General features: G+C 41.0%; 1 protein-coding gene across 2 annotated transcripts in view; it reads right to left on the bottom strand.

Moving 5' to 3' along the window:
• Nucleotides 1–22235, bottom strand: part of kcnd2 (potassium voltage-gated channel, Shal-related subfamily, member 2) — a 154877-nt gene extending 132642 nt beyond the window's left edge. For both annotated transcript variants that reach the window (XM_026923629.3, XM_026923630.3), the window contains exons 1-2: nt 21464–22235; nt 20041–21247 (exon numbers count right to left, since the gene is read on the bottom strand). In XM_026923629.3, the coding sequence (XP_026779430.1) occupies nt 20041–21152 (1112 nt within the window). In that variant the 5' untranslated portion in view covers nt 21153–21247; nt 21464–22235. The remainder of the gene's footprint in view (nt 1–20040; nt 21248–21463) is intronic.
• Nucleotides 22236–23305: the final 1070 nt, after the last annotated feature.

Raw genomic sequence — 23305 nt, 5'->3', positions numbered from 1 at the left:
TATAACAACCTAGTATGTGTGTATATGTGTGTGTGTGTGTGTGTTTATGCAAATCTACTGTATGCATATGAAATTACAAAAACCTCACACTGAATTTTTGAATTGAACCTGCCATTGAATTTTCCTTTTCCCCTTTACTGCTCTTCTACTGGGCAGTAGGAGCACTGATGATTTAAGGCCACAGATTTATAGCGAATCAGAGGTCCGCATTGCCTTGCAGCCATAATGGCATCTCAGAGAGGCCTAAATCACACACCATATGACTGCTTTACTGGCTGATTCTACTCACACACTCGCTAACACAAGGTGGACAATAGTAGTGTGAAAAAAACAAGCTTTTACCTACAAGGCCTTGAGTGAGACTACAGAACCACAGCAATCGGGTAAGAATGACCTCAATATTTAATAATAGCTGAAGAGCAAATTCTATAACACTGGCCAGAGGCCAAGGATTTGAATAATGCCCAAGCACATTTTTATGCAATATTTATAAATCTTGCTATTAATTCAGCCACTTGATCTCTAATCACATTAACCTTTAACCTTTATGAAAACAAACTGGAGGCATTTTGCACTCGTTTCATAACACAGGATCTGTTTATCACTCATAATAAGATGCAGTTTGTTAGAAATAGGAAGGAAATTGTCTCAATTTATATTCATAATAGAGAGAAACCTTTTTTTTTCTCCCAAAAGCCATAGCCTATATCTTATTTGCACATTTTATTTCTGTCTGTTTGCGATTGTACTGATGCCATCATTGTCACAGATATGTCAAAATGTCCAGAGCTTCCAAAAACATTCAGATTGCTTTATGTTAACTATAAATATACTGTATATTTCCAGCATTTATTAAATACTTTGGTTATTTTCTCAGAAGCTGGTAAAGTGTGCCTTGTTGTAACCTGAACCTAGACTCAAATCCCATACCCTGGAGCTGTGAGGCCTCAATACTACCCACTGCATCATCGTAACACCCTGATACAAGGAAAGTCACTTCTAAATCGCAAACGATCACATGACATCCTCTCAGAATAGAAAAGCGTAAAAACAGCACATGTTCCTGCCAAATGCTCGAAACTGCAGGCCGTCCCACACCATTGCTTCCGAGCGCTTTTCTGTCGGCTGGCGTCTTGTCCTGTGGTTTGATCTATCTGTGTGTATATGTGTGTGTGTGTGTGTGTGTGTGTGTGTGCATAGTGAGGAGCCCACAGCAGTCGAGCAATGTATTTATCCCCACATAATGGCATTTCATTGGTATTCAGAGGTGGCTGTGGATCAATGATCCTTGGCAGCCTTGCTATTATTTCATTTCTTGTATCTAAAAGGCGTGTCGAGGATTCGGCTAAATTGTTTTTGAGCCGGTTTTGGCTGAGTCGTCACAAAGGCTGATGGGGACTGAAGCATACAGAGAGAGAGAGAGAGAGAGAGAGAGAGAAAGAAAGAGAGAGAGATTTCAGAAAAGATATCTCCTGCTCCAACACACACATATACAAACATCAGCAGTCTCTTAGCAGCTTCATAGCCTGCCAACTGCAAGCTACAAATCACATCTACAGCCCAAACGGAAACCAACGACCATATCAATGAATAAGATACATTAAATTACCCGGTGAATCTGGTAATAGAGAACATCACAGCAGCACTTTCCTTCAACCCTGTGACATAAGACTGACATAACCACATCTTTAACGTCATACGCTGTCATAAGTTTTAAATAATGATTTAGGACCAGTTTCATGTAATATTTTATGTTATCACTAGCTTATTCCTGTAACTGAAGTCCTGCATTGTAAGCCTGATATTACCATAACCATCATAAACCTGTCTTGGAAAAAGTCATATGTTGTCATGACTTCCCATGACAGTTTATAGCCAATAATATAATAGTGTCATGTTAGCAATACCAAGTAATTGCCAAGATAACGGCATTAGTGATAATGTTTTGCTAACACGCTTATCACAAGCTTTTATGGCATCTAACATTATAGCAACCATCATGACAATTACCAGTAATGATGACACTGCTATACAGCTGGAATTAAAGGGACATAATTTATGACAATGTTTTACACCTGGCATTGCATCTTTGGCATAACAGCAATATAAATGTTTAAGAGTTTTTTTAATGGAAAAAGTGTACAGTGATATGAAAACATTATGACTCTGAACAACACATATTACTTGTATAACAGTGTATATATAGTTCACTTACATATAGTTGAGTTCTTTGATTCATAAAGGGGTTTTACTTGAGTCCTGTTCTTATAAGGGACTTATTTTTTTTTTGCCAAAGATGTCAACCCTATTCATGACCATGAGCCTAAGAGAGTGTAATTGGCCATATTCTCTGGGTGGGCAGGGTGGCATTACTGTCTCGCCTGTCAATCACAGTGACACTAATCAATTGTGGGCATCTGTAAGCTCATCTATGTTGAAGAGGGCAGATAGAGCTTTCCTGTGAGTGTGTTCAAACGTACTGTAATGTAGCATGAGCAGCAGTCTGAAAAGATGTGTTGATTTCATGTGACTCGGATGAAGCATGTTTGCTGCTTTATGATAGAGAGCTAGCTGTGGTGATTGGTAAATGACCAAATTGGATGAAAATGGGATTTAAAAAAGATACTACAGTTCTGCCCACTTGGATTCCATTGGCTCACAAGACTTGTGAAGTCTTCAGTAGTCAAAGTTTACTTTGATAATGTTGGACTGAAGTGAAAGTAAGCACTCCGTGAAGCAAACGTATGTTATTTACATACGACGTCCTTTCCAACTGGGTGAAATTTATTCACATTAGGTCTGAATACTGTTTAAAAAAACAGAAAACTGTGGAAAATGTTACGGCTAAACCGTAAATGTTGGCACCTATGGATTTCTTGAGCAAGTTTAGCTCTTTTAGAGCGGAGACTAAAATAAGACATTAAGTACACTACGTTAGCAGACTGCAGCATATTCTTGCTCTACTACAGAACCTTCACGCCCTACTTCACTTAAAACTGTGTCACTGCTGCTGGTGTGAAGACATTTGCATAGCACTTTTTCAACAGCAACAAAAAATGCGACTGGAGATTTTATGCACTGTAAACCAGAACCAATTTAATAACAAAGTAAGATAGGGCATCGAGTTGCACTAATATAATTACTGTTCTCCTCTAACATGCATGCACCGTTTTTAATAACACACTTAGAACCCCGATAACCTGGAGTGCATTCTTAAAAATAGCTTGTTTGCCCCTGGTAATTAGATTTATTTTTTTCCTCTAAAAAATGTGCACATCTTATTTTTCCCCTGGGAAGCTGAGGCAAATGTTTGTGAACATTTTCTCAAGGTGATTTGTCAGCGAGCATGTGTGTGAGTGTGTATGTGTATGATAATTAGGTTACCGGAGTGATCTTGCAGGCGGTAGACACTATCAAGGCCGGACAGACGGAGAGAGTTTGCGAGTGTGTTGAATGTCAGGTGGTGAGAAAAATGAGGTCTGATATTTAAAACATGAGGTCGAGATAGTAGTCAGCGAGAGACTTGCATCTTCTCAGCCTCTTTCTGCCTGCTTTCAGTAGACTTATCAGGGATTAAAGAGCACAACCTGAACAACCTTTAAAGACGCTCCATTCTTCCTGTGTCAAGGGCATTACGAGATATAGCAGGCTGTATTAAGATATGTGTGTGTGTGTGTGTGTGTGTGTGTGGCAGCCAGACTCAACCAATCGCATTTCCAATGTCCATGTGGTGACTGCTCTTGAGTCTGTTTACGGTGACTGGCAGTTTATTTAGTGCATCCGCACAGTGTCCTGTGACTTCCAGTTGACCGTGCATGTGTGTGTGAATGTATGTGTGGGAGTGTGTGTGAGTGTGTGTGTGTGCACAATCATAGGCCATCTACCAGCAAGGCAGAGGGCCAGAGAGAGGACATTAGATGGTAAGTGGATTCTGTGTCTTCAGGGGAACATGTTCCAGTGACATATAACACTCTAAACGTCGTCAATCTCACTGTCTTCCTCCCTCTCGCTTCATTTCAATCACTCTCCTATTACCGTCCCTCTGTCCACATTGACCTCCACTGCCTTTAATCTCATGGCTAACCTTATCGCGAGTTACAGCAGGACATCTGTAGTTGGGGAAGACAGAGCAGTTACCAGTGGTTAAATTGAAAAAAAAAAAAAAGAACACCAAGGACAAAGGTGGATTCAAACAAGCAGTCCTACCTAAATACACAGGAAATACCTATGTGAACCAGTTAGTTAGCAAGCCAGCGTACTTAGCCTTTTTAAATAAATAAATAAATATTAGAATAAATAAATATTAGAACAATCTACATCAGTATAAAATTTGGTTTATTGCTGTATTACCTCTGGACATCTTTCACCGGTTAACATTGGTTATCATACCTGCTTTTCTAGTGTTTCCTTTGCTATTTTCCTAAGTTTTAAACTATGCAGAGCTGCACCAACCACTCCATGGGATCGCCATCATCAGAGCATGCATTTCTATATAACCGCCACCTTAGTATGTGCTTTGCCCCAATTATTAAAACTAACCCAAAACTAATTTGGGTAGAAAAAAAGAACACCAATTTTACAGTTTTTTCCAGATTATGTTCACGTCAAACATCAGAATTGGGAAAAATTGCGATCTTTGACCGTGGCATAGTTTTTCTGGTGACAGATGGGGCACCAAAATGGTGTGAAAAAGAAAAGAATCATCCCGTGAGTGGTAGTTCTGTGGATGGAAACAACTAGCTGATGAGAGAGGTCAGAGGAGAAAGGCCAGACTAGTTTGAGCTGACAGGAAGTCTATAGTAACTCAAATAACCACTCTTTACAGTCGCTGTGAGCAGAAAAGCATCTCAGAATGCAAAATACGTCAAGACCAAATTGGGTTCAACTCCTGTCAGCCAAGAACAAGAATCTGTGGTTACCGTGGACACAAGCTCAGCGAAACTATAGCTGAAGATTAGAAAAAGACCAGCAGATGTTTTTCATTGTTAAATACCAACATATTCTTAACATACTGTCAGAGATGTTATATTAATGGACACCAATCAACTGGTGAATTGGTGCTGTGGTATAGAGTAAATCATGATGTCACCCAGCCCTTGTGGAAAAACTCTTTTATTACAGCATTCTAGTGTTGTCACATTATAATTGGCTGCTAAGGATGTGACCCTTCAGCAACCCAGTACTCATGAGATTTTGCCACCTTTTCTGTAGAAGAAACTTAAATAAAACTATGAACAAAAACTAGAATGTTGAATAAATTGAATTTATGATGCATGTAGAAAACTGAACGTGAAGGTTACACTTCCTGCCCACACAAGAGCACTAGTAATTGTTGCTGCTGTTCTTGTCGACGCAGGCACTTTGCCCAGGCAAATGAGATTGGAATCTTAAGAAAATCTTTTCTCTAACTCAAGCAATGGGCAATTATCTGCATGTTCATACCACATTCTTATTATACATAGTGGCTGAAGAACGGTATTCATTGTCAGAATTGTATTTTCCCTGTAAACTTTTGATTTCCCACAGAATATAGTGTTGTTAAATTACATGCTTGAACTTTTACTTAATTACATTTCTAAGAAAAAAAAACATACTTTTCACTCCTTACATTACATTGTTTTAAACCTTCAAAGTGCTCGTTACAATTCTCAAAGACCTCTCCTCTCATCCAGCCAATGACTCCATAGAAAGGGCTCCCAAACTATCAAGAATTGTGAAGAATTCATCATCCACGGTGACCTGCTCATACTACATAATGACCTGCTCATAATGTAGTAAACACTAGAGCTGTAGATAAGCCACCAGACTGCAGTGTGGAACTTGAGGATGAGCGCTCCTGGCCCTACCTCAGTAAAATATTTCAATATGCTGGACTAAGCAAAGACTTGTTTAAAATGAGGCGACTTTTTTTGCCTCCTTAGAAGGCAAGGAGTCCATCTTATATGAACAAGCATGCTGGGTTAAGTTTCAATAATTTGCTAACATTAACTAGCTGTATTTAACTAAGTTAGCCTAGCTGTATTTAACTAAGTTAGCCTAGCTGTATTTAACTAGGTTAGCCTGTTTTCTTTGCTAATTCCAGGTTAGACTAGCATTGAATTCTTAGGTAATGTAATTGGCTAGGCAGTAAGTTATATTCTAGCTAAATATGGTAAATATTCATTATTTGCGTGATATTTTATTTCCTGATTAATTCATTAGCAAGCTATGTAGTGCGAGTCATACACAGGACCAGCAAACTTACAGCCTGAATGATGTTTTTAGGAAAAACGTCATATAAAACTGCTTATAACAGTTTTATTAAAAAAGCACAACATTAATTTCATGAATTAAAAACTTTTTAATTTTCTATGCAAGTACATTTAAAAGAAGGAACTTTTTTGCTTTCACTTGAGTTAGAGTTTGACACGTTATCTATACTTTAGTATAGTACAATTTCTCAGTCCTTTTTCCACCCTTGGCTCTATCATACTACATTATGCATTATCATATTACATACAGTCTCTGTATGCTGTTATGTCATACACACTTTATGTTAGCTATAGGAGCGTGTTACTGTAGCATAAGAATATCACTATTTTCACTCTTCTATTTTGTAGAATATGAGTTGTATTGATTCTCGTACTCAAGAGAGATGAAGAGAGATGAAGAAAAGTTGAAAAAGTGCGAGGAATACAGGAGGAGAGTAACGACAGTGAGTTTATATAGATTATATAGAGCTTTAATGCTGAAATCATACCACAAAACATCTCTAGATAATATCCTCTGGAGTGTATTAATGTGTGTGTGTGTGTGTGTGTGTGTGTGCGTGTGTGTGTGTGTGGCTAAGGGATACACATGCTGTACTAGGCAGGCTTAAACATTTGATCTAAAATGGAACTTTCTCTCAGTGTACCATTTTAAAGTAAACCATAAGTCCACACATCCACTAATGACTTGTGCGTGCGTGTATGTGTGTGCAAGTCTGTGTGTTTGTGTCCAAGTCTGTATGTGTGTGTCCGTGTGTGTCTCTTAGTGTTCTGCTTCACTTGCAATGGTTACACAGTGTCCTTCCACTGATTCGCTCCATTTGAGCTTAAATCACACAAATCAACAAACAGGCAGCCAACCAGATTCACCTTGACAATAAAAAAAGTGTGATTTGTTCAGGCTGGGAAACAGAACTGCTCACACAAAGCCTCACACATCGACAAAAGAAATACAAACACAAATCATTATTACTGTTTATAATAACTGATGTGAATACTATATTAATTGAATAAATATAGTGAAGGCACACACCATATCCTACACACACATAGGTAGGTAGGTGCTAGCTAGGATAAGGATTGTGATTCTCAGTCACTCCTTCCGCTCGGTGCATGAGTCTCTGCTTTAGGTCTGTTTCTCTAGTATCTACCGAGATTTACATTAAATACTGGTGTTTTGATTAATAGTGAGTGTCCTTTTTTTCTCTTCATCATATCCAGTCCATTGCGCACACACACACACACACACACACACACACACACACACACATGTGTGTGTGTACAAATCAAGCTTTTTTAAAACACTCCTTCTTCCTTCTTGGAATCCAACCAAGGTCATTATACTCTCTCTCTCTCTTCCTCTCTCTCTCTCTCTCTCTCTCTCTCTCTCTAGGTAAACTCATTATTCCTGTCCTGAACACTTCTCTAGGCGCCCTCATTAGACATTCAGGTTAAAATACTGTCTGTGGAGAGACTGTGCAGCTAGACAGTCTCATGCTGCATCCTCTACAGTGCATACATTCAAGAAACTGTATAGTAAAAATGTACAAAAAAAATGTGATGGCTTGGGAAAACACTTCAAATGTCGCTATGGCTGAATTAAGATTTGGCATCTTTTGCAGTTTTATCTTTAAACTTTAAATCAAATCTTCCTGGCTGTACTACTGTACATAGTTTGCAGATTATTGAACTATTGTCATTGCTAAAGGCCATTCCTGACCCATCAGGGTCTCTGACCAAAATTCATTCACCACGAATTTCCATGTCCATCCGAAGCATGCTCATGTTCCTCAAGAGCTCACAATCTTTAGCAAGCCAGTTACTGATATTTGGTCATCAATCTGTGTTATAGGCTGCAAGATGGCACGGCAGGTAGTGCTGCTGTCTCACAGCTCGAGGGCCTGGGATCCGATCCTGAGCTCAAGTAACTGTCTGTGCAGAGTTCTGCATGTTCTCTCTGTGTCTGTGTAGGTTTTCTTACATCTCTTAAAAACATACTGGTAGGTGGATTGGCTTTAAATTGTCCCTAGGTGTGATGCGTATAAGTCCATATGATAATTCCACTGTCTTCCTGTCTTGCATTCAGTGTTTCTGGGATAAGATTCAAGGTGACCTTGACCAGGATAAAGCAGTTACTGAAGATGAATGAATGAATTTATCTTGTAGATGACATCAGGGGTCAAATTACAGAAAAATCCTATCTGTTTAGAAGCCAAGACAGTTTCACTTAAGCTCTCATTTACTTTTACTATTACAGAATAATGATTTTATCGATACGTCATAAAACCTCCATCCATAATTTCTTCTCTTAACTTCATACTCTAACTTTGATTCTAAATAACGCTACCATTTTAATGAAGACTTTTATCCTATCGTTGTTAGGCACCCAAGACAACTGACATTACTGTACATTAGCTAGCTTACTAGCATTTACTAGCATAATGGTGTTATCTCTAGACTTGGAAAAGCAGATCGTGTTGATAACTTTTCTATAACAGCATGTCATGAAGTGTTTTATTCTGCTTACACTACAGCAATTTGAGAATGAGTACACACCTTTGTGGAATGATTACACACCCTTATAATGATTACACACCTTTGAAGAAATGTACAAATGTGTTGTATATCTATAAAAATACAATCCTTCTAAGGTCTATGATGGCAAAACATGCAAGATAAGTAGTTTGGAAACTTAATACACTGAAGATGAAGCAATAGAAAATTCTTTGATTATAGAAATTGAGTTGTGATTCATCATATTTCCCAACACACTTAAAGAGAGAGAGAGAGAGAGAGAGCAAGAGAAAGAGCCTATTTAGGCTCTCAGTGGTGGTGCAGGAGTCATACGGATGGATGAACATCCGTGCAGTCACACGCGATCGCCGCAGGGATTATTCCGCATGACAAAGAGACTTTAATTACTTCATTATGTTCTCTCTGTGTTACCACGACTAATGCACAAGTCATTCAGATAATCTAGAACCCATCTAATCCTGTAAGAGCCAACATACATCTAATAGCCTACATATCACATTCATTAGAACACTCATGCACTCTTGTTTCCTCCCTCAATTCAAAGCTCAAATTAGATAAAAGACATTGAAAGACATTCACAAAAAAAAAAAAGAAAAAAAAAGAAAACATCTTCAGTAAGCGATTTATCTTGGCACTGTATCTGGAGTCACTGGGAGCAAGGCAGGAATACAGTCTGGATGGGATGCCAATCCATCACAGTGCAACACACACACACACATTCACACCTAGGGGCAAAATAGAGTAGCCAATCTGGCATGTTTTGGGACAGTGGGATGAAATTACATTAACCCAAAGGGAACCTACATGGGCAGGGGGAAAACATGAAAATCCACACAGACTACAATCTCAAGCCTGGACCCTGGGGTTGTGACAGATCAACACTACCTCCTGTGCCACTGGGCCACAGTCTGATCTAAGCATCTGCTAATTAGGTCAGTTTAGCCTCATTCTGGCACAAAGCTAGCATTTGATATTGTTAATTATCATTTTCTGCAGGATTGCTAGCAAAACATTGCAGCCATCAACAAATGTCACAGTTGTCATATCGTCATATTGCTGTCCATCAATATTTTCTCACTATGATAATTCAATTTCATGTTGTCTGTATAGCAGTTTTAACAATAGACATTGTCACAAAGCAACTTTATAGAAATCCAGATGTAGACTTAGATCCCTAATGAGCAAGCCAGAGGCGACGGTGGCGAGGAAAATCTTCCTGAGCTAACAACATGAGAGGAACCAGACTCAAAAGAGAACCCAAGTAATGGCTTAAACTTCTTTAATTCAATTCAATTTTATTTGTATAGCGCTTTTAACAATAGATATTGTCACAAAGCAACTTTATAGAAATCCAGATGCAGACTTAGATCCCTAATGAGCAAGCCAGAGGCGATGGTGGCGAGGAAAATCTTCCTGAGCTAACAACATGAGAGGAACCAGACTCAAAAGAGAACCCAAGTAATGGCTTAAACTTCTTTAATTCAATTCAATTCAATTTTATTTGTATAGCGCTTTTAACAATAGACATTGTCACAAAGCAGCTTTACAGAAATAAATACATTCAAATCAAAATAAATTGTAAATATGTGAATTTATCCCTAAGTTTATGGAGGTACACTTGAAGAAAAGGTAAATCACATTCGTGAGCATTTCCTATACACATACACATACATTCTTGTTTCTTTTTTTTTTTTTTTAGTGTTGTATTATGATAAATGGAGTTACTTAGGGAACTAGAACAAATTGTTGCTTATGTAAGAACAGAGCATAATGGGGCCTCATTGAGAGAAATACAGAGAAACTCTACTATAACTGCAAAATCTGTCCAAACATTTTAATGTTGATGTCCTAGCAGTGGCGGCTTGTCTGTAGGGGTAGGTGCGGCAGAACTCAACCATATATATCAGCCATTCAACAAACATTAATCTTCATCAAGCTCTCCTTCACAACTCCATGCATTTTTAATTCCACTGAAATTACCTCTTTTGAGTGAGCCACGATAAAAAAAAAATACCATTTAACAGATGCCGATGTTCTATTGATTTGGTCACCTTTGTAGATGTTGCACAATTGTGGAGCAGCATGCTCAGCATCCCATTTAACATGGTAGAGCAAATTTTGCACCTAGTAGTCAAAAATTGGAACTGAAACAAGTGCTAACAGATGCTCATTGGGGTAAAAATCACACTGCCCCATGCTCACTCTATGAAAGTTTTGTTTATGAGTGGGGGAGGGTTGGTGGGCAGGACAGTGAGTAACATTACCTTTTGTGTTCATATCGCATAATCTGGCAATGGGAACCACATCTGCTGTATCAAACACAGCATAATGTCTTTTATAAACATATTTGAATATAAGTTATCAAAAGGAAAAAAGCATTCATTCAATCTACACTCTTATCTAGCTAGCTATGTCACTAGCTAGGCTGTTAACGTGTCTTTGAAATACAATTTTCTGCACCCAGAAAACATCCATCCATCCATCCTCCATACTGCTTATCCTACACAGGGTCGTGGGGGAGCTTGGAGCCTATCCCAGGGAACATGGGGCACAGGGCGGGACACACCCTGGACAGGGTGGCAACCCATTGCAGGGCACAACCGCACACCCATTCACACACTACAGACAATCTGGAAATGCCAATCAGTCTACAATGCATGTCTTTGGACTGGGGAGGAAACCGGAGTACCTGGAGGAAAACCCTGAAGCATGTGGGAGAACATGCAAACTCTGTGCACACAGGGCTGAGGCGGGAGTCGAACCCCCAACCCCAGAGGTGTGAGGCAGCTGTGCTGGCCACTAAGCCACCGAGCTCCCACTGAGGAAACCATCAAAATTACACCAATTGCTTATAAAATTTTAAGTTCTGATTTCAGTAATGCTGTGCGTGAAAAATTTGTGGATCTGAAAGAACGCCAAGGTAAATTTCTTTACAGATGACGTAAATTAAAAAAGTGAGGTGGGGGTGTAATGTCAGATCAACTTAGGGAACTGTATTGTTTGACTTTTCATTAGGCTACTTGTCTGTGCTAGGGGTTCTGGCTTTCTGTTTCTTTGAAAATTGGTGTATATAGTTCATTTATTCAAGTTCATTCAAGTATCGTCAACTCACAACTTACTAATACACCATTACTCTAAAAATTCCCTAGATATTAGGCCATAGCGTAAGTCAATTGTAATGGCCTCTTGACTTAATTTTCATTGAGGCTATGTGATTATTTAATGTCTTTCTGCCAAACCAGAATCTATAGTCACAAGTTTTTCCTGTATCCTAGTCAGGATAGTCACTCATTTGAGACATTGTTGATTACAACACTGTTTACTTCGACTATTATTATATACATTTTTAATTTGTAAGTCAAACAGGCTATATTCTTCTTTCATATCACATCATTTGAGCCTCATTTTGTCTTGCTCTTCTTTCTTCTTTCTACAGATTTTCTTCTGTACACCGTGGCTTTCTATCGTTAGCTATCTTTATAATTATTTGGTAGCTTGCTTTTGTTTTAGCCAGTGAGGCAGCTAATCAAATGTCTTGACCAAGATGATCTGTCCCTGGAGAGGCTGTCGTACTTTAAAAAGGCAACGTCATCATTACCCACAGCGAGAAATCTTGCTCAAGGGACTACTGTGTTACCACTGTAGAAATGTTTATAACAATACAGCCCATTTTAAATCCTGAACTGTGCCATTTTTTCTACTTGTTTCTGTGTCTCAGGATAAGAGTCTCTGAGAGGCTATCAATAATACAGATGGCATTATTACCTTTCTGTGGACTATGTCTCTTTATGCCCAGGCTAATCAGGGTGTGCTAATGAGGGTAATCCCACACCAGAACTGCCTGTCAGACACACTAATGAACCCCTTCCACATTGCAACCCGTGCCCTAACCGTAGAACGACTCCAGCGATCTCACCACCGACTCCTCATGCTACGTCTGAAGGAACCAAGACCGAACCAAGCTCTCCAAGCATTACATCCATTCTTAATCGTCCTCTAAGTTTAATATGTAAGGAATGAAACATGACAGGAGATGATGTTTCTAGGAAAGTAATCAACAGCTGGATGATGTGATGTGGCCTGACTGTTTTATTCCTCTTATACCACAGGAGTTTGCCAACAATTGTATTTTATTATTAGTAAAAAAAAAAAAAAACAACAGAAAAATGACATGTACCTTTCTTCCATTTTTAGTTTTTGTTTTCTTTAATGTTGTGGAACATCTGTTAAACAAGTTAGTCCCTGTTATCACTTAGATTAAAACAGCTATAAATGGTCCTTCCTTCACCAGCCTTGTGTCATCTTACCAAGAAACTGCAGAGACATCTGTTCTGAACACTTTCCATTGTCGGAAAGTCACAGTTTTACCCATGACTGTTACAAAGCACTGACAATGAGCCTACTTTCAAAAAATGACAAATAATCATCTCTTCAGAGAGAACTTCACCATATCAACTATTGCAAATGTTTTTAAATCAATCAATTTGGCTTCACAAATGTGAACTTCTTGTTACTATAGAAACGTAACGTATTAAAACGAGTACATCTATATAAACCCTGCAGCCGAACCTACTGTCAGAACTGCTGCTGCTAAAATTATTAAATGCATTATGACCAATCAGAATTGAGCATTCATCCTTTTTTGCAGCTGGCTGACCTAGTCTGACCCAGTGAAAGTTAATAAAGGTGGGATGAACTCACGTTTAGTCCATTATGTGCTCTCTCTTATCTACCTTCATTATGTCACTTTATGAACCCTGCAGCAGAGTGACTGTAAAAGCCTATGGGAAGAAACAGATAATGAGTGAAAGAGAGAGACACAGAGACAAGATCTACTGCATATGGCCTCTTCCAGAGTGATGGATGAATGTAGGACAAATGCAAGTGACATTTCATTTAAAACATACATCATATGCAACTGATGCACTTAATGAATTTCTCACTTTCTTCTTTGCTCCCGCTCGTACATTCTCATATTATCATTCTCATATTGTCTGCATGACTTTAACTGTGACAGCTGCTCACATAATTGATGCGTTTGACAGGGAATAAGTCAATTAAAGTGCCGCTGATTTAATTGAGCTGGCCAGAAATGACTCTATTAGGAAAAATGAGAGGTGTTCGGTACATGCATGCTATGGCTTATTTGCTCCATTTAAAGAATTAAACTTTGAGCTGAGGTTGAAATCCAGGCTTGGGATATAACCAAAGTGTTAAGCAGAAGTCAGGTAAATATTGTTCAAATCAAGTCAAGTAGGCTTTACTGTCATTCCTACATACAGATGTAACGTTAGGAACAAACTGTAATTCCCCAGAATCATGGTGCTACATTTAATATGAAAAAAAAACCTTCAGACAAAGGGGTAAGTAATAGTGATGGACAATACAAAAGTCAATAAATATAGAAAATAGATGATGCAATAAACAACCTAAACAGTAAACACTAAACACTACAAAAACCAAAACTTAGTTCACAGTAGTACGCTCGCTGGTGGGAACAACTGTACATCTGTACATTCATGCAATTAACCAAACAGCCAATCAGATAACAGCACCATAATACATAAAATCATACAAATACAGGTCAAGAGCTTCAGTTAATGTTCAAATCAACCATCAGAATGGGGAAAAAAATGTAATCTCAGTGACTCTGGCATGGTTGTAGCTGCCAGACAGCTTGAGTACTTCAAAAACTACTTATCTACTTGGATTTTTAATCACAAGAGTCTTTTTTGCACTTTTCTGTGCAAAAAAACAAAAATCATCCAGTGAGTGGCAGTTCTACAGGCTGAAATAAATTATTGATGTGACGTGATTGCTTCATGATGATAGGAAGGCATCTCCGGTATGATAACTCCAATAACAACTCTTTAGAACCATGGTGAGCAGAAAAGCATCCCAGAATGCACAACACATCAAAACTTGAGGCAGATAGGCTACAACAGCTGAAGACCATATTTAAAAAAGCTGTTGACCTTTTTCAGTGCTCTGTATAAAATACTACTAATAGAATGTGCCTGTAACATCACTTTCCTAGACATCCTGAGGAGCGTTTTAAATGATTATCGTCACATTTTGCCAAGACCCTATCCTACCTATCTTGTTTCTACAACAGAAAGGAGAGATTTGAAGCATTGTCCTAGCTATCTCATAGAAGATGTGTTGCTAGCAGGCAAAGGCGTTATCTAGATAGCGGGAAGGCAGAGACGTTATCTAGACGACTGATGACCAGATAGACCAGCTTTAGCAATGGGAATATCTATAGCACTACGGTAAAACATCTGGGTCTTATCCAACAGAGCACTAACAAACACAACGCTTTATATCTCTCATCAACAGAACAGCTTGCCAAGAATACCTGATAAACCTCCACACAGTGTATTATGTCTCACAGCTTGAACACACCATTACAATAAGCTAATGTTTGCTTTTGGGTAAAACGGCAGTCAAAACACATTTTCACCTTGTGACTCAATTCTCCAGGGTGTAAATGTAGGGTTACATAAGTAAGCAATAAAACACAATTGGGCGTCCTGGTACAGAATAATAATCAATGACGGGATTTGATTATTTTGTTATAACAGCAAGTCCGAAAGTGTTTCATTCCCTTTTACACCACAGCAATTTGCCAACAATTTCTATTTAATTAACGAATAACACTATGTAATATTAATCCATTTATATTTACATTTAATGTTGTGGAACATTTGTGAAACAAGAGTAGTTTCTGTTTCTGGCCACCATGAGCGCTCATGTCTTCTATTGGCTCACAAGTCCAAGTTTTATGAATTCGCTGTTCAAATATCATGTAGATGAACATGAGGTAAATGAACATGAGGATGAACATGAGGTGTAAAGCAAAATTATTCAGTAAAATTATTCAGCGAATGTGTCTTTTGCATTTCATCAGCACTCGTGTTGCACTCGAAACACCACGCTAAACAGTTTTGGAAGATAAATAAACTCACATTAAAAATTTAGATTGATTTTAATTTGCTCCTTCCAGGAAACCGAGGCTAATTGCCCTGGTCAAAACAATGTGATTGAATTTTGTTAAATTTCCTTCAAATTAAATCTTAAGAAAAGGTGCAGTTGCTAACACCACCCTTTACCCCAATCTTGTCATGTATGAGCCATATTGATTGCTCTAATCTTCATCTTAAGCCAAGTGTTACATGGCTTTTGTTGCTTAAAATCACATCTTATTGGCTTATTATACTTTGTATTGTAATTATGATGAAACTCATAGAAAAGCTATGTAGTAACAAGAATGAGGAATGTCCTAGGTTATAGTATGCACTACTGCACATGTATAGATTCATTTCCTCTTGCCTCCAACTTACAAAACCTAGTCACCCTACACACACCACTGAGTAAACCTAATGTTAAAAAGTGATATGGACATTTCTGTGCGTTTCAGATCTGCGAGTGGGCAAAGGCGCTTAGTAATGGCAGTCCTTCTCTACTTTCTGAAGTGATTCTGAAGAGGGTTAGGATTAGAATGGGCACTCAGACATGTGTGAAAGTGTAATGGATTAACTTTTAGACTAGGGCATTGATGGGCTGCTCTATCGCCTTTAAAGATGCTACGCTTTTCAACCACTCTGATCTTCTAAGAGGTCTGGGAGCAACAGTTGAAAAAACAGTGTCATGCTGTATTAACTGAAGAGATGGAGTGGAGTGCTGCCAAGAATAAGATATAACACCAGTTCTAACACAGAGCAAGCTGTTACATCGCTGGTGTGAATTCTGGCCTTATGGAGAAATGTTAAAATGCCAAGAAGTGGAGAGTTTATTTCCACTCTGAGCCACTGATAATGAAGGCAAGGACCTGCTCAGTGATTTAGAGTAGTGGTTCTCAAAGTGGGGTCCATGATGCATAATGTGATTTTATTTTTATTTTATTTACAGTGGTGGAAATCACAACTCACCATTATTTATTATATTTTTTATTCCAATAGTGAGTGACAGCTAGTCATGATATTAGAAAGGCGGGCTAAACCCTAATAGCTTTCAATAACTTGACCATGTAATTACTAGGGTTGAACAATGCATTATATCTCAAGATCTAATTAACAGCATAATTATAATGATGTGGTATACACACACACACACACACACAAATATAGATAGGCAGCTATATATATCTCATTTCTAATTTTATAATTTAAAAGTGTTTCAGGCCAGTTTTTTTTTCTAGATTGATGCCGTGATTCCCTCAAATCCATAAAAAATCCTTCAAACTAAAAAACACCATACTTACTGTCATCTGTCCTTTTGTGTAATTTGTGCTTTGATTGGAGAAAAAAGTATAATAAGAGTAAATAATCCTCCTTGTTCATGTTCATGGGGGCATTTACGCTCTATGGCTCTAATAAATAGACAAATTATTATTTGAATTCGTGAATTCTGTTCTTATAAAGCTGTGCTGCAGTGGGATTTGATTTTTCAGTTAAAGGCGTTCCTGGCTGCATAAAGTTTGAAAACCCATGATTTAGAGGTGCAGTGCCTTGATGCAGTGTCTGCCTCCTCTTCCTTTCTCAGCCTCCACCATGGGTGCTGAGGAACGAAAGGAAAGGAGGTCTGAAAGAAGTAATGGCGCATTGTGATCAGGCCCAGTGGAAGGCAGATGAAAGGAGGGGCTGCACCACGGAGGTCTTGCAGCTGTGTGGCTCTTTGGAAGACACAGTTCATTAGCAGCCAGCCCTTGTGAGTCACTTCCCCCTCCCAAGTGACGAAGACCTACACACTTGCACAAACACACACATACACACACACGGGCTCCTGCCATTAACTCACTGCTGAGTGTGGGACTATAATTGCTTTTCCTTTACTGATATCATCCAATCTGACAGCCAGGAAGCATGTTTACTGTACACAATGAAATGTGGCGATCGTCTTTGATCAGTCTCACAGCTTCAGCGTTCTCCCGCCTGTTTTCACTTCTCTTTCAATCTAAAGTTTGGTTGTTTTTTTAAATGTATCCATATCAGACCTGTCACCCTATCAGCAGTATGAACTGATGCTGTTTCCCATGAAACTAGAGATATCAGTGTGAGTTTATCAACACGGGCCATTATTTTACATATAGGGGCATGTGCAATACAATCGAGGTGTAATGAAGACGAACAAGGTGGATTATTTACTAAATCATCCTTTTTTTCCCCGAAAAAGTCTTTGGAGGAGAAATTAAAGTACGTAGACTAAGCACACATTATCCAATCAAAGTACAAATTACACAAAATTGGCAAATGAAAAGGTTTAGCTTTCTGTTTACCATGTTTTGTATTCATAGAAAAGTCTGTAGAGCATTACAGATGGGAAACATTTAAAAAAAATAGTCATTATGAATGTAGCTTCTTAAGTGTGTGTTTTATTATCACGCTATTGTTAGACATAGATTTTATCATCCCATCTCCCTGCTGTCTCTGATAATATCCAGTGTTTCACTTAACACCAGCTCAGTGAGCTGTCCGACTTGTGCTTTAAACCCCACCACATGCATCCTTATGATATGAACTAACGATGTAATGCTGTGCAGCCTGTAGCTGAAGAAGAGAGCGCTTGTATGGTGATGATACTCATAAGTATGCTGTTTGCCTGTAGTGTCCCATTGTCTCATGTCATGTGTTTAGGTGAACTGACTGCTGTCACCCTATGCGTTATAGTTACTGCTGTATGTATGGCCAATATATACACATATATTTTCTAATACTGATGCATGATGTTGTACCAGTGTTGCTTATGGAGTGGTGTGAATTGGAACAGACGGTCACTTATGTGATGCAGTTGTCTTATGTGTCATATTCAAATGTCCACCAAAGAAACCTTTACCACTGCTGTTTTTCAAGAAGCAACATCACTCAATTAATTCATTCATCTTCAGCAAGTTCTTTATCCTGGTCAGAGTTGTGGGGAATCTGGTGATCTTGGGAACACTGGGCATGAGGCTGAGTCTGAATACACACTGGATGGAATGCCAGTATATCACTGGGCGCCATGCACACACACACACACACACACACACACACAGTCATACCCCTTCACATCTAGGGGCAATTTCGCATAACCAGTATGTTTTTTTGGGAGGATGGAGGAAACCAGAGAACCCAGAGGAAACCCACCTGAACACGGAGAGAAGATGCGAAAGTCCACACAGACAGTAACCCGAGCTCAGAATCGAACCTGAGACCCTGGAGCTGTGAGATGGCAATGCTACGCGATGCTGTCTAACATAATTTATAGTGACTAGAAAATAGAACCATCGCACAGTTGTAACAGCAGCCAGATGACAAATGTAGGAAAGACAGGAAGTCAGAAAGATATGAGGTAGAAAAAAACCTTTGTCAGCAGCCTGAACATGCACACTTCAGTGAGCTTAACATTCAAAGGCTTTAAATGAGAATTACAGCCCGCTGACCCGTTATGAGTAGTCTGTCATCTTGGCCCAGGCGCACTGTCATTTGCAGTTGGTGTTATGACAGCAGCCGCACTGCGCTTGCAAAGCGCGCTGATCAAAGCGCCGGCTGAGTGTCGGAGCGCACAGTTTGATGATTGGCCCGGAGGGTGACTCAACGCCTGCGTGGGCGAGTGGAAGTCTCCTGGTTTGTGAGGTAGTAAAGCCGCCGGGCAATGCGCGGTAAAGCGTTTCAGAACTACAAGCTAGTGCGGCAAACGCTTCAGCACCACGGAGAGCGCACTGACGCACAGAGCAACAGAACTCATCCATATGAGATTATTACTGAAACAGCTCCATGCCTTGTTACAGCTGCCTCCTGGCTTTGTGATGATGTGAGAACTGCAGTTAGAGCACTGCTACAAACTGCCACAAGATACTAAAAAGCCGAGCGCATCCGTTTGCTGTGTGCGCACTCGACTGTGCTGTGTGTATGAGGTGACTGAAGAGAGGTGCAGTGCGTGTGTGTGTGTGTGTGTGTGTGTGAGAGAGAGAGAGAGAGAGAGAGTGTTTTGAGTTCTATCATTTTATTGATTCCCCCAGACCCTTCATATACGTTCTATTTATAGTTCTACTTTTTTCCCCCAGTGCAGCTGCAATGATATTACTTTGAACCAGTTTGATGACTGCAGATAATTTCCCATGAGGCCGGATTATCTGGAGGTCATGTGACTTTCAGGCAACGCGGTTCTTTCATGTCACACATAACCCCGAAAATCCAGGAACAGAGCGCTGTTAATCCGCATGCACACACATAACACACACACGCACACACACGCACACATCAGCGCAGCCACTTACCCCAGAGTGGTCATGGTGACGATGGTGTACCAGAAGGCCGCTGGGATGCTGGTGAACTTGCTCGCGTTGGAGCCTTTCTCCGCGTAGAACATAACGGTGGCGAAGATGATGATGGCCATGGTGAGGGAGAAGAGGAGGAATCCCAGCTCGGAGGCGCAGCTCTTCAGCGTGTAGCCCAAAATGCGCAGGCCGGCCGAGTGGCGCGAGAACTTGAAAATCCGAAAGACTCGGAAGACCCTGAGGGTGACAAAGGCGCCGCTCACGTCCTCGTTGTCCGTCATGACCAGGCCAATGTAGTAAGGCATGATGGCCACCACGTCGATGATGCTCATCACGCTCTTGACAAACTTGTACCTGCTGGGTGCGGCGATCAGGCGCAACAGGTACTCGACGGTGAAGATCATGACGCAGGCCGTGTCCAGGCAGAAGAAGGCGAGCGCGTAACGATCACCGCAGGATAATTCCTTGGCGCGGTTCGGCGTCGTGCCGCACGGCACCGTCTCCACCACGTTGGCCATGACCGACACGGCGATGAAGAAACCTGTCACATAGTAGAACACCAAGGCCATGGTGCTGGTGTGCGGGTTCTCAAAAGCGCGCCACATGGATTCGCGGAACGTCATGTCCGGCAGCGCGAGGTCGTTGTTGTTATCGGTGTCCTCGTCGTCTTGAATCCGCTCGGCGTTCTCTCTCCGGCGGTCTTTATACTCTTCATAGCAGCAGTCTCCAATAATCTCGGGGATGATCCCGAAGAAGGCTAGCTCCTCGTCGTACGCAGAGATGCACTCGTGGCGCGGGTAGTGCAGCTTCCCGGTGCGGTAAAAATTCAAAATGTGCCGGAAGATGTCCGGGTCGCGGTCGAAGAAGTACTCGTTGGTCTCCTCGTGGTAAAAGAAGTCGCGCTCTGTGCTGCCCAGGAGTGTGTCCGGGTAGCGCTCCAACGTGTTCCTCCACGTCTGAAACTTAGTGCCACTCACGTTTAGGATGATCAGGCCGTCCTGCGCGCGCCTCTTGTCCCGTGGTGGAGCGGGCATGGGCGCGCTCGCCACCGGCATCCAGCCTATAGCCGCGGCACGCGCGAAGGGTAACCAGGCTGCAACTCCAGCCGCCATGCTGACCTCGCAAGCTGTAGCGCAAGCTCGTCCAACTCAGGGTGACTCGACGCTCCGTTTCCCGCTCAGAGATCCACGACAGAGTGCAAGGACATCTGTGGATAAGACGCAAAATATAAGCGTCTAACAAATTATATAAGCTGAACGAGCTCTAATACTGACTGCAGGAGAGAACTCGATCAGTTTGAAAGCCGGAGAGTTGCGTGTTTGTGCGTAAAAAGCGAATTCCTTTGACTTTTCAGTGAGCAGTACAGTAAAATGCATGCATCTGCACTTTATCTGGTGTGTTTGAAAATAGGAAACAGTCTTACCTCCATTCAAATAGCGCGTGCACTTGACATGAACTGTACTCCTTGATTGACTCGGCTGTTTTCCTGGAACTTAAAAAAATAAATAAATAAAAAAATGCAGAAAAGTATTCCAGGTATTGTTCTGCGCTCTACAGCAACAAGTTCAGCACTCAGACACTGTCAGGAAGCGGCTGAGATGCAGTGAGCCGAGCGCGTGCATGCTGGTAGTGGTACACTCCGCGGTGCCAGAACGCAGGGTGCCAGTGGTCCATATGCACAAGACCACCCTGCTGAAAGTGTGCTCAGGGTGTAAGCGTGGAAAAATAATGCAACCTGCTTCTCCGCATCTGTCACCACTGCATTTCTACTCCATTCCCTCTCACAGCGACGGAAGATACAAAAAAAAAAAAAAAATACAAAAAACAATCCGGAATGGAAAAGCAAACGCGTTGAGACAAGAAGAGGAGAAAACAGGACAGGGTTTGTATCTGAGCAGCAACAAATGATCGTCCTGAAGCTGGAGACTCCGTTAGAGAGATGCACGCATGCGGCGGGAGCGCGAGCTGCTCTGTGGCTCCAGAAGAGTCACGTGCTCCACGCACCGGGTTCGTCCTGCGGGAAGAATGGAGCTCTTGAGGAACTGTGCGGCGTGCGCGCGTTAATTTTAAATCTACAGTTTCACTCAAAGGGGAAACAAATGCTAAAAAAAAAAAATGAAGACCAGGTTTAGGGAAGAGCACGTGCTGGAAATGGTTCCCGTTATTCCCCAAACTGAAGTGTAAAACGCGTGATGAAGTGAGGAAGTGAAAGGGAGGGGAAGCGGCACGATAATGCGCAAGCTGAGCCAAGAGCGCGATGGGTTTGCGGATGTTCACACGGTGAGGGAGCGTTGATTCATGATGCGCACGGGACCGCTAGATGGAGACAGGTCTTAGAGGAGAATAATAATAATAATAATAATAATAATAATAATAATGATGATAAGTGGTGGACACCGGCTGTCTGAGGAGCAGGGGCGCCTCAGGGCACTTAGGCAATAACTCAGGTGTTTTTTCTGCTACTGAGCCACCCAGAAAGGCACCGCACATTTTTTTTTCTCCACTGGAAGGACACCCATGAGGGCACTTTATCATGCTTCCTCACACATAGGGGAATGCTATAGGGCACTGCATCATATGTTCAACACTATAAGGGCACCCTAATGGGCACTTCATCACTTTTTGTTGCACGGTTTCTTGCTCCCTTTAGGGCACTGCAGCACATTTCCTCACACAAAGGGCACCCTTTAGGGCACTGCAGCACATTTTCTCACACAAAGGGCACCCTTTAGGGCACTGCAGCACATTTTCTTACACAAAGGGCACCCTTTAGGGCACTGCAGCACATTTTCTCACACAAAGGGCACCCTTTAGGGCACTGCAGCACATTTTCTCACACACAGGGGCACCCTTAAGGGCACTGCATCACATTTTCTCACACACAGGGGCACCCTTTAGGGCACTGCATCACATTTTCTCACACACAGGGGCACCCTTAAGGGCACTGCATCACATTTTCTCACACACAGGGGCACCCTTTAGGGCACTGCAGCACATTTTCTCACACACAGGGGCACCCTTAAGGGCACTGCATCACATTTTCTCACACACAGAGGCACCCTTTGGGCACTGCATCACAGTTTCTCACACACAGGGGCACCCTTTGGGCACTGCAGCACATTTTCTCACACACAGGGGCACCCTGTTACTACCCCAAAGAGTGGTCTTCCAGCAAAAAACACTCCAAAGGCACAGCAAATGATATTATGGGAGGTTACAAAGAACCGCAGGGTAACTTCTAAGGAGTAATGTCAATGTCATGAGT

The sequence above is a fragment of the Pangasianodon hypophthalmus genome, chromosome 18 (assembly GCF_027358585.1).
Source record: "Pangasianodon hypophthalmus isolate fPanHyp1 chromosome 18, fPanHyp1.pri, whole genome shotgun sequence".
Taxonomy (NCBI): Eukaryota; Metazoa; Chordata; class Actinopteri; order Siluriformes; family Pangasiidae; genus Pangasianodon; species Pangasianodon hypophthalmus.
Note: the sequence above shows the minus strand (reverse complement) of the source record. Positions and strands in the feature narration are given on the sequence as shown.